Genomic DNA, 11,524 nt, shown 5'->3' with positions numbered 1-11,524 from the left:
TCCAAAATTTATAAGCAACTCATGCAGCTCAATAACAAAAAAACAAACAACCCAATCCAAAAATGGGCAGAAGAACTAAATAGACATTTCTCCAAAGAAGATATACAGATAGCCAACAAACACATGAAAGAATGCTCAACATCATTAATCATTAGAGAAATGCAAATCAAAACTACAATGAGATATCATCTCACACCGGTCAGATTGGCCATCATCAAAAACTCTAGAAACAATAAATGCTGGAGAGGGTTTGGAGAAAAGGGAACCCTCTTGCACTGCTGGTGGGAATGTAAATTGATACAGCCACTATGGAGAACAGTATGGAGGTTCCTTAAAAAACTACAAATAGAACTACCATACGACCCAGCAATCCCACTACTGGGCATATACCCTGAGAAAACCATAATTCAAAGAGTCATGTACCAAAATATTCATTGCAGCTCTATTTACGATAGCCAGGACATGGAAGCAACCTAAGTGTCCATCAACAGATGAATGGATAAAGAAGATGTGGCACATATATACAATGGAATATAACTCAGCCATAAAAATGAAACTGAGTTATTTACAATGAGGTGGATGGACCTGGAGTCTGTCATACAGAGTGAAGTAAGTCAGAAGGAGAAAAACAAATACTGTAGGCTAACACATATATATGGACTCTAAAGAAAAAAAAATGTCATGAAGAGATCAGTGGTAGGACGGGAATGAAACACAGACTTACTAGACCACGAACTTGAGGATATGGGGAGGGGGAAGGGTAAGCTGTGACGAAGTGAGATAGTGGCATGGACATATATACACTATCAAATGTAAATTAGATAGCTAGTGGGAAGCTGCCACATAGCACAGCAAGTTCACCTCTGTGCTTTGTGACCACCTAGAGGGGTGGGATAGGGAGGGTGGGAGAGAGGGTGATGCAAGAGGGAAGAGATATGGGAACATATGTATATGTATAACTGATTCACTTTGTTGTAAAGGAAAAACTAACACACTATTGTAAAACAGTTATACTCCAATAAAGATGTTTTTTTTAAAAAATTATGCCATTCCACTCCTTAATTCATTGTAGGTTTGAATGAATTTATCACCTAATAATTCTCTTTTTCTAGGAACCTTCCAAGATTTGGCGTAATAAAACCACAGAAAAGAACAACACTGATTCAGTCCCTAGACTCTCTGTTACGTTTCCATGGACATAGCTGGAAGCACTTCCTAAAGATCTATTTCTCAAGTCTATACACACTTCCCCAGGGAGTCCCCCCTGCCCCGCCCCCCGACACACACAAAGATATATGATCCCTCTAATGTAGGTCTGTTCAACCCTATGCCAAGACCAGGTCCGTGACTTACCAGTTCATTACCCTCCAGGCGGATGATAGCAAGTTCTCCCCTTTTACTGCTAATGCTCAAGGAGCAACTTGGAAGCATGGTGGGAGGAATGAGTTTATTTCTCCATTTTGGCCTGTTTCACCTCCTTCATACGTGAACAACCAATACAATTAAGGTAGAAAGACAATTTTTGCTATTCTTTATTATAGGAATGATTTTGCTTCTGCCTGTACCTAACCTAGTATCTACTTTGCTGCCCAATCCTAACTCAGCAGTCACTACTTTCAAGCTTAAACTACATCAGAGGTTGTGTTACACAGCGTCACGGTGACAATACATAATGTATATATTGTAGCCCCTCACAACAGGCAAAACCCATAGTTCTCGTATGCTTGCTTTACAGTTTGTTTCCAGCACAATCATTCCCACATCACACTTTTAAGACCTGTAATGAATTATTTTTGCCACACACAACAATCACTCTAAAGGGCCAATAGCCCAGATATACAGTTTTAATTCCCTTTCATTATCATATATGGCTTTTTGTGTCTAGTCCTATTTTTCCTCCCCATATTTCCCTCCTGCTTTACTCCTTCTGTCACAGATTTAGGGAAGAGAAAGGCAGAATATTTACCACAACCATGAAGATTCCCTTGGTGACAAAGATGCAAACTTTAGCCCAACGAGCTTGTGGGTGAGCCTTCCTTTCAGCGCATTTGTTTTACATTTTTCTTTGTATTATTTCCATTCTCTACCTTAATGTCACAGTCCCTGTTCTAACCCAAAGACAAACACATATAACAGACGCTCAATATATTACTGTGGCCCGGAGTTTGCCAGGGCATGGGTATCTTTTGGTCTAAAAGGACAGGACTGTCAGGAAAGGCCCTAAGAAACTAAGGCAGTGCTGCAAAGATGCTGTAAAAAGGTGAGATGGGAAGGTTGCCACCACAGGCAAAATCCATGGCTTGCCTTCCCTGTCCCTGAGAAAGGAACAGAAGTACGGGATGGATCTGAGATCTTCACAACAATCCTGTGAGGTAGGAGAGTATGCAGTTACTATACCCATTTTCCCACTGAGGACACTTAAAATCTTTCAAACATTGGGATGTTTCAGACCTGAATGTAACAAATGATATGCAGACATGTGACCTGAGAAGTGAGTTTGTCAGTTTGGTTTCATTTGAATGTGAGAAATACTTTATAATCTATACACTCTTCTCTCCATCAGCTTTGTGAGAAATAACTGGCTGCACTAAGGCCATTTCAGTCTCTTCAGCCATGAAGTGAAAACAGAAACAAGGCTCACAGGTTTTCTGATTCTGACATTTAGAGAAAAGGGCAGGACCAGGACACAGGTCTCCTTAGAGTCTGAGATTAGTGACTTGCCCAGCTTGTGCTCAGAGAGAGGATGGCCACTGGGCCATTGGTGATGCATTTCTCTAGCCGGGAGGTCAGAGAGCTGGGGTGAAATACGGGTGCTCAGAGGCAGTACACCTCAGCTGAAGCATCCTCCTGCTGCTATCAGCACAGCAACCGGCTCTGGACACGGACAGTATTCTTCTGGCTTGTTGGTGAACCTGACTCAATGGGTTTCCTGAAGATCGGATCTAATTCATCATCCTCACTGAATTATGGCACTGACAGGGATGGGGAAGAGGGGCGTGACCTGCAGAAAGGACTATCCTGATTCTTAGAACCACCGCGTTCCTCACCAAAAGCCTTGTCATACTTCCCGCAGGGGTGCGATGTTCCTTCTGCCAAGCCTCAGCTTTTTAACATGAGTGGTTTAGTGGGAGACTGGCCCAGTAGCGACAGACCACTGGGTCAGGAAGAGGAATCCCTGGGTTCCAGGCTCAGCTCAGTTCCAGGGGACCCTCGTCAGGGGCAGGGTCCTCCAAGACCCCTGCGGGCCAGGCGAAATTCCAAGGCCTCTGGCTAAAATGGTGGCTCTCTTAGTCCTCCCCGTCCAGGGAGCAGATGGCCAGGGGAGCGGTGTTGTTGGCTCCGATGCTGTAGCAAGGACTGAAATAGGGCAGGAGACGCCCAGGGAAGGGATAGTGGGGGAAAGTGAAAATGTGGGAGCCGCTGTCAGTCACGTTGTAGAAGGAGATATCATGGGCCTCGTAATCCAGGAAGACTCCCACCCGGCGGGGAGGGACGGGCAAGGACAGGAGTGGGTATTCGTCGGTGCCTGCCCGGTACTCATTGCCCTTCCTCAGCCTTATCACCCAGAATCCATAGTGGGGGGATAAATAGACCACCTCCTTCCGGTCTACATTTTCCTTACACACTCCCAGGCCCCATTCAGACCTGTCTCCCACCTCCACCTCCCAGTAGTGCCGACCCGAGGAGATGCACTGACTGCCCAGGACGATATTGTAGCGGTAAAATCTCTCAGGATTGTCGGGCAGCTTCTGCTTGGTGTCTCCATAGCGCACGCATTTTCTGTCCTCAGACACGATGAGGCGAGAATAAGCAGTGTCTGGATCCAGCCGCACATCCGCTAAGGAAAAAGATCCTGGTTGGTACCCTGACACAGAGCGAGGGGGCCTGGGCGAGGTCTCTGTGATAGATACAGCCAGCGATTTCCTCAATGACGGGTGGGCGATGGGTATCCAGAGGGCACTGAGCCATTTCATTCCTCTGGGAGGGGTCCCGCCCCCCGCTCATCACAATCCCGCCGAGCATTCATTACCTGCATACGTCTTCAGGATCTCTCTGAGCCCCAGCACACGGCAGTCTGTCTTCAGCTCCAGTGAGACTGGTTCTGGTCTCTGCAGGCTCCAAGACTTGCTCCTGGTAGAGAGGGGTAGGCCTTGGGGCCAGAAGTCCTGGCTCTGCCACATAGGCCTTCCCTTAGTACAGGGAAGGGGGCTTGGCCAGGGACGGAGTCAGCGAGGTGCCCCTCCCCAGCAATACCAGGCGGAGCAGAGATGTGATGATTATTTGACTGAGCTGAACAGCTTGTGACACAGAGAGAATATTCACATACCTAGGCCATGGGAAGGGTTAGGTGTGAATCTGACATTGGGAGAGGAAGAGGTGTACTGCAGAGGAGAAGGGCCCATATGCAGACTCAGAGCACCGATGCTACTGGAGACAGCTGCAGTCTTCTCCCCTCCTTGGGCCATCTACTTGAAACCATACATTTTATAGCTTTACCTGAAACTCTTATTGGTAATGCTTGAAATGAATTTGGCCAAGCACAAAGAAGAAAAAAGAAAGATGTTGAAAGCTTTCTTAGCCAATACAATGGAAGGGGCAGAAGATTACAGACCAGCACCCACTTTTCTGTAGGTACTTGGTCTATGTTCCTTCCCCACTTCTGGCTCTGGCCAGGCCCCACTTTCTCTTACAGGGCTGTCGAGGGGCTCCAGAGATGGAAACATACCTGTTTAAGACTTCCTGAATACCCTAGAAAGAGAAAAAGATATGCAGCACATGAGTATGCCCCGTTCCTTGGAGGGACCAGACAGACACAGAGCTCCAGGAGGGAGTTTCTCGGAGGGAAAGGGAAGGCAGAGAGCAAAGCTGAAGAGAAGGCATGCAGAGGGAGAGGGGGAGAAGCCTACAGGAGGCAGGCAGCGCATGCTGAGCCCTGGCTGCACTGGCCAACTGCGGGCTCCATCTCAACTCTCTGGCCAGAGGGAGGGACAGGTATGATATGAGGGCCGCCTAGACAATGTCCATCTAGGAGGCCCGAGGTCATCCACCCAACCAGGGGTAGGGGAACAGCCGGCATTAGCAGCGGGTATATGGAACCCATGTCTGGTAGGCCGAGCGCTGACAGGTCCCACTGAAGACTAGGTACCCCCCTCTCCTATAGTCCCAGGCTATCCTCAGCTCCTGTTCAGACTTTCCAGGAAAACCTGCTCCTCACCTGCAGCATCCAGCGGACAGGCCTCTGAGACCTTTCTTCCAGCTCTGCGATCATCCTCCACAGGACCCGGCTCTGCTGGATGAGTGCATTGTGACTCACCCCCAGTTTCTGCGTGGTCTCCCCTTCCTCCTGCTCCAGGCTGGCCAGAGCGGCGGCGGCCTCTACTTCCAGCCGCCGACCTGGTGGCTGTTTTTTCTTTAGTAATCGCCGGTATTTCTCAAACTCCCATATGATGCTCTGCTTTCGGGTTTCCACCTGTATCTGTAGAGCCAAGATCAGAAATCAGCACGGATACTGCTCGTGTAAGGGCCACCCACCAGGATTGAGGACGCTGGTATGTGCACACACACATGCACTCTGGAATGTTCTGGTACCAACTGTGTGCCAGGCACTGTAGAGGCAAAGATAAAGGGTACGATTTTCCCTAAGTTCCTGTTCCCACAGCTCCAGTACATGCTCCTCAGTCCCTATTACTAACTCTTGTTGACCCCAGTAGGGCCCAGGATATTACCTTTGTACTATATATTCCAGACTATTTTCCATTTTCAGAATAATGACCAGGCAGTGTAAGAACTACACTGTTAGATGATTTTGCTTCTTACTGGTATTGTATCAATTCAATATGCTGTTTTAGACTGATTCACTGTTACCTTCCGTCGATCACAAGTTCTGATAGTTTGATAGTTATGGGCCTTGAGTTTATTTCTGAAGTGATTTTCCAATATTTTAATAACTTAACTTTTAGTAAATATGCTTCAGCTGAGGAAAGAGAAACAGAAACTGCTTTACTAAGCATTGTACAAGTCATACCTCTGTGAGCTAAAGCATAAGTGAGGTGTGTACTTTTCCTTTCTCACATATGAGGAGAGCCCAGAAGTTATCTCTACATCACATTCAAGAAACTGGAAGTGAGTAGTCCCCAAGGCCAGCTGAAGGCCGTACGCCTCGTAGAGAAAGCTGGCATGAGGACCCCAGGCTCTCTGACCTCAAACCTCACATTCTGCCTCACAGAGATGAGGAAGGTACCATGGGCCAGCTTCGGGACAACACAGGGACCACACAGACTCCTTTCCCCAGGGGGCAACTTGCCTTCCAGTTGGCAGTTCGTTTCCTCTCACCAACTTCCAGCTTCCAGGCCTCTTCTTGCTCTTTCCTCAGATGTTCCAAAGCCTCATGGAGTTTCCACTGAAAGAGACAAAAACCTCATGAGGACACCTTGGGCAGCCTGGGTGGATAGCCAGGCTTCCTAGCATTGGTAGGTGATGGGAAAACAAGCATCCCTCAGGGGGTGGGCCAGAATGCATGCTGGGAGAAAAGGGAACACCACAGAGGGAGCAGATTCCTGCCCAGATTACATACAAGGTCTCTCTAACTGAGAATCATTTCAACTCCCACAGTCTCTAAGTTTCTGTAAAGCAGAAGAAAAGGTCCATTTCCAACCTGGCCAGAAAACTATCTTGGACTTTCCTATCCATGCCTCTTTTTATCCTTATCTGCTTTGTTATCCTTCAGCCTCCTAAACCTTGTTATTCAAAGTGTGGTCCACGTGTGTCAGCAGCATCAACATCACCTGGGAGCTTGTTAGCAATGCAGGATCTTGGGCTTCACCCCAGACCTCCTGAATTTTAGCAAGACCCTTGTGTGGTTCATATGCACCCTAAAGGTAAGAAGTACCATCCTAGACGCTAATGCAAGAGATGACTACTGGGAAGCATAAAGTAATCTCATAATAATATTGACCATTTTATTAAAGATGTACCAACAAAACTGAGGCTTAGAGAGTGACCTACCCAAAGTCATTCAGCTAGTAAATGGTTGGGCTGGGATTTAACCCAGCTCTTTAACTCTTATGCCTATGGTATACTGCCTCCCTATTCTAATACTTGCAAAACAAAATAAATAAATACTTTTAATTTTTCAGAAATTCTTTTTGCATAGGAAAACAGCTAATTCAGGGGATTCATCTTACAATTTTACCTTCTAATCTCAACTTCAAGAAAGAGAATTAAGACCAGTACAGGATCAATGGATCACAGAATCATTGGGATAATGATTCCAATAAAGATATGTCAGCATGGACATCTAAGGAAAATATAAGAAGTTAGAAGTTGATAGGATAGCTATAAAAAAGGAGCAGTGGGTGTCAGAGATGGCTCCCCCGATGGCCCCCAATAAATAGAAGGTAAGGAGAAGAGAAAGAACAGTGGATGAAGAGTAAGAAGGCCTTTGATCTTCCTTTAACTAACTTAAGTCAGAAGGGACCCTACAACATTAGATTAGACAATCTCACTCAATCCCAAATGACTCAGCCATGGTCCCTTCTAGCTCTAAAACCAATGATCATGATCTCAAATTTCTAAGCCTTTCTTTTGTCTATAAAATGAGGAGTTTAAAGTGACTCACCTAATGTTCAATGATTATCTGTGGCATTGCTAGGAGGAGTTTGCACGTTCTGATAGGTACAGCCTTGACCACCTCATCCAAGGCACCCAGAACTCCAGCTAGACCAAAATGGTCTCCCTCAAATTCTTAGTAAGGAAAGCAAGTTTGGGTTAGGCATTAAACCTGTTGGGATTGGGGTGAGGTGTGGAAGTGGGAAAGAAGGAAGTCAAAGGAGGTCATAAACGTAAGGAGAGGTATGGCTCACTGTATCAGGTCCCTGGGATCTGGGGGTGCGAGAAGACAAAGGAATCAGCTCTCATTTTGTCTCTGGGGCCCCCGGTCAAGTTCTTGATCTAGAGGTAGCCAAGTGAAGGGCAGGGGAGAGACTGGGGGAAGCTGGCCTTCATCTCCCACCTTATAATCCCAGGCGACATCCTCCATGGGCACGACACTGTGGGCCTCGTGCTCAGGGGACCGGCCACAGGCCTCGCACACGATCAGGCCATCCTCTTTGCAGAACATCTTTAGCTGCTCCTCGTGGGTCTCGCACACGTCGCCCTTCAGCCCCATTCCTGGATGCAGCCCTAGCCGTCGGACTTTTTCTACAACATTGGCCAGCTGCCAATTAGGCCGCAGGTTCCTTGGCTGGACGGGAGCCCGGCAGAGGGGACACGAGTAACCCCAGTTCTGGGATTCTCCCGGGACCTCCCAGAGTCCAGAGAGACAGTTGTGGCAGAAGCTGTGGCCACAGTCGATGCTCACGGGCTCTTTCAGGAAGGTCATGCAGATGGGACAGGCCACTTCTTCCACAACGGCTTCCACCAATGCTGCGGGATCCATGGCTCCTGTCACACCCTCCTCAGAACATGAATAAAACCAGGCGGAGCCACTGAAGGCTGAGAAGGAAAGAAACACAAATAAGGGAAAAAAGAGCAGAAGAGCAGAGGGCTAGGTAAAAGGGATAAGTGGTGACCGAAAAAAATAACTTCCTCTTTTGGATCCTTTATGAACCCTGTTTAATAAGCTCTGGCCTTCCCAACTGAATCCACTGGGTCACGTTTCTCACCCCACAGAAGGGACATCTGGGGATGCATGAGTGTTGGGATGCTGGGAATTCTCAGTTTCCATTCACCTGGTCATCTCTGACCCTCCTCTGGGTTCTCTCGCCAGCCCATTCTCACTCCACCTCCATCATGCTCTCCAAATCAGCACTGTTTCTCTTGAACTTCATGTGGTTTCACTATCCAAAATAAGGCCAGAAATACCCACCTTCCTCACTCTCTAGGATGTTTCTATGTATATTTATGTACGTCAAGGTGCAGAAAAGGTAACATGCCAGAAGCCCATTGCCTATATGCTCAATTTGTGTTCTTGTGTTGCACGCTGAAGTGTAAGGTATAAGGGAACCAGCAACACTTTCCCCACCTCCTGTAAACCTCTGCCCACTTCTCCAGCACTAACATCCGCTAAGATGCCAAGACACTCTCCTCAGTGATACATTAGAAGCAGATATGAACAAACAGTCCTTGGAAGATAAAAACAAAGGTCATCTGATGATAATTAAACCCATACTGATGAATTCACTACTCCAGCAAGAAACCTGAGATTTCTGCTAGGGCCATATGTGGGTAGAGAACTTGAATGACCAATGGCAGGCTCTTGGTACAGCTGACAATGTTTATTTGTTCACCGTGCAAGTTTGTGTTACCAGTTAGTCTATAAAGGGAAAAGCCCTGATGGTCTTAGTCATCATTGTATCCTTAGGACCTAAAAAGTGCCTGTCATGCAGTTATTGCTGAATAAATATTTGCTGAAGGAATAAATGAGCTAGACACAGAAAACAGTTCTTAAACCCAAAATGCTTTTATAATTAAGTTAGGGAGCTGAGAGCATATTATACATTAATAATAAAAGCTAGCACTCCTTGAGTACACTATATGCCAGGCACTCTTCTGAGCATTTTACATGGATTGGCTCAATGTATTTCAAAACCCTAAGTAGAAACCATTATTCTACTCTCCCCTCATTTAACAGATGCTTGGTCCTGGGCTCTGCCATTCTATCTTGGGCAAAGTACTTAACCTCTCCAGCTTCAAAGTATAATAAAAATTCAAGAGGAGAGAGAAATCACTGTGGTTTAATGGTAGTCCAGTGAGGTTTCCTGAAGGAAGTGGGGCAGTAAGTAGATTTTGCAGAACTGTCTGTTACAGGCCATCAGCAGGTCCTGCCTTCTCACTGGCCGCCCCGCCTCTTGCTTTTCCTCCTCCCACTGTCACTACCAAACTGTAGGACCAATATCCTAAAAGCTTGTTTTACTAAATCACTAACCTACTTAAGAGCCTATCCTGGTTCTCCAGCCCTCAGTCCAACAAGAAGCTCTCTCTTCACCCTGAAACAGCCCAGTCAAGCAAAAGGAGGAACTTCCACACTTTCTCACAGACCACATGTCCATTCATTCCACCCACTTGGATTCCTGCTGTCCTCCCAGCTTGAAATGGCTTCTCCAAATTCCTGCTCTTAATGTCATTTGACTCGTATGTGTTTATTGTCTTACTTCCCACAGTAGAAGTTTCATGAGGATACTGACATACTCTATTTTGTTCACGACCATATCCCTAAGGCCAGAAAGTGCCCAAATATTTTTGAATACATGAGTATTAAATGTAAATGTTAAGGTCTAGCTGATGGTAGGTTGGATGTGGAAGAAATGTCAATATCCTCATCTACCACGGAGGGGCCCCAAGAACTACTACCTAAGGCTGACACAACAGAGGCTGATATCTATGATTTAAAGCTACAGAGATCAACAAAGAATTGAAAATAGCTACTGAAAATTGAGAAGATGGTGGAGAAGGGAAGTGGGGTAAAGAAACATCAAAATGATGAATCAAGAAATGCGATGGAAGCACATTATTTATATTTATTAGGGTCATAAAAGCTCTAAACATGAAAAAGTTAAATGTGGTGGCCTCTGCAAAAAAGGATTTAGGGGTGGGCACCTATTGCCTCATTGTTTTGTTTTCATGATACACAGATTACTTTGACAAAACTTTAATTATTAAACATTTAATTGCTTCAGCCGTGCATTTGGCAGAGTGGGAAGCCTTCTAGGAAAGACATTTGCGGGGGTGGGGGGGGAGGGCGAAGCCGGGAAGAGACTCGAGAGGAGGGGCCAAAGTGGGAAGTGAGGAGGCAGTGACCTCCGGGGTCCGGGAGGAGAGAGGGGGAGGGTAACCTCCGGGCCACAGGACGCCGGGCAGGGCCCGAGGGTCCCGGGCGGGTGGGGGCAGAGTAAAGCTGACGGCCTGCAAGACCTCTGAAGAGGCACAGCTGTCTACCCACCTCCCTTCTCAGTCGGGAGTAGCGCCCCGAGGCGGAAACCGAAAGTGGAGACGCCCGCTTGGTTTCCACGGCCGAGTGTCCGCAGCATCCGAAGCGGCTGGCCCAGCCAGCCCGGCACTTACCGCCGGCGTGGAGACCAAGGCCCCAGCAGCGCCCAGCTCCTTGGTTTCTCCTGCAGGATTCCGAGGCCCCGCCCACAGGGCTGGAGCCAATGAGCTCGCCGGCGGCATCTTTGTGGGAGCAGCCAATCACAGACAGGGAACAGGACAACCGTAGCCAATCGGAGGAGAGGGCAGGGCCCCGCACACCTCTTGGCCTGAAGGCGTATTTTCTCTTTTTTTCGGTTTTTCTGGCCTCTTCCCCCACTCAGAGCCCTTTAAACTGTAAAAGGGGCCAGGAGTCAGTCGAGGACGGGTCCAAGGGGTGAGGCCCTTAGGATGAGGCCGTTCGGGCCATGCAGTAGCAGAGGCCTAGTTGGCCCTCGGCTCAAAGAACCCCTTGCGTCTCACGCTTCCGCTCTGGATGACTAGTGGCTCTTCAGGGAGAACCTTGTTCCTTCCGGGTGGTAGACCCGGACCTAATGCT

The 11,524-nt window shown here is 47.4% G+C and overlaps 1 protein-coding gene across 3 annotated transcripts; it reads right to left on the bottom strand.

Moving 5' to 3' along the window:
• Window positions 1–1,430: 1,430 nt before the first annotated feature.
• On the bottom strand, window positions 1,431–11,524 carry TRIM68 (tripartite motif containing 68). 3 transcript variants are annotated; one of them, XM_059069548.2, is made up of 7 exons: window positions 11,062–11,524; window positions 8,012–8,493; window positions 6,305–6,400; window positions 5,216–5,476; window positions 4,727–4,749; window positions 4,031–4,131; window positions 1,431–3,838 (listed from the first exon to the last, which is right to left on the bottom strand). In XM_059069548.2, the coding sequence occupies exons 2-7, from the start codon at window positions 8,435–8,437 to the stop codon at window positions 3,288–3,290; spliced, it is 1,458 nt and encodes a 485-aa protein (XP_058925531.1). In that variant the 5' UTR covers window positions 8,438–8,493; window positions 11,062–11,524; the 3' UTR covers window positions 1,431–3,287. The 3 variants fall into 3 exon arrangements, with proteins under 3 accessions (XP_058925531.1, XP_058925529.1, XP_066894897.1); XM_059069546.2 differs by having other exon boundaries at window positions 10,940–11,120; XM_067038796.1 differs by lacking the exon at window positions 8,012–8,493 and having other exon boundaries at window positions 11,062–11,259.

The sequence above is a fragment of the Kogia breviceps genome, chromosome 7 (assembly GCF_026419965.1).
Source record: "Kogia breviceps isolate mKogBre1 chromosome 7, mKogBre1 haplotype 1, whole genome shotgun sequence".
Lineage (NCBI taxonomy): Eukaryota > Metazoa > Chordata > Mammalia > Artiodactyla > Physeteridae > Kogia > Kogia breviceps.
The sequence above is the reverse complement of the archived record's forward strand: the minus strand, read 5'-3'. Positions and strand labels throughout refer to the sequence as shown.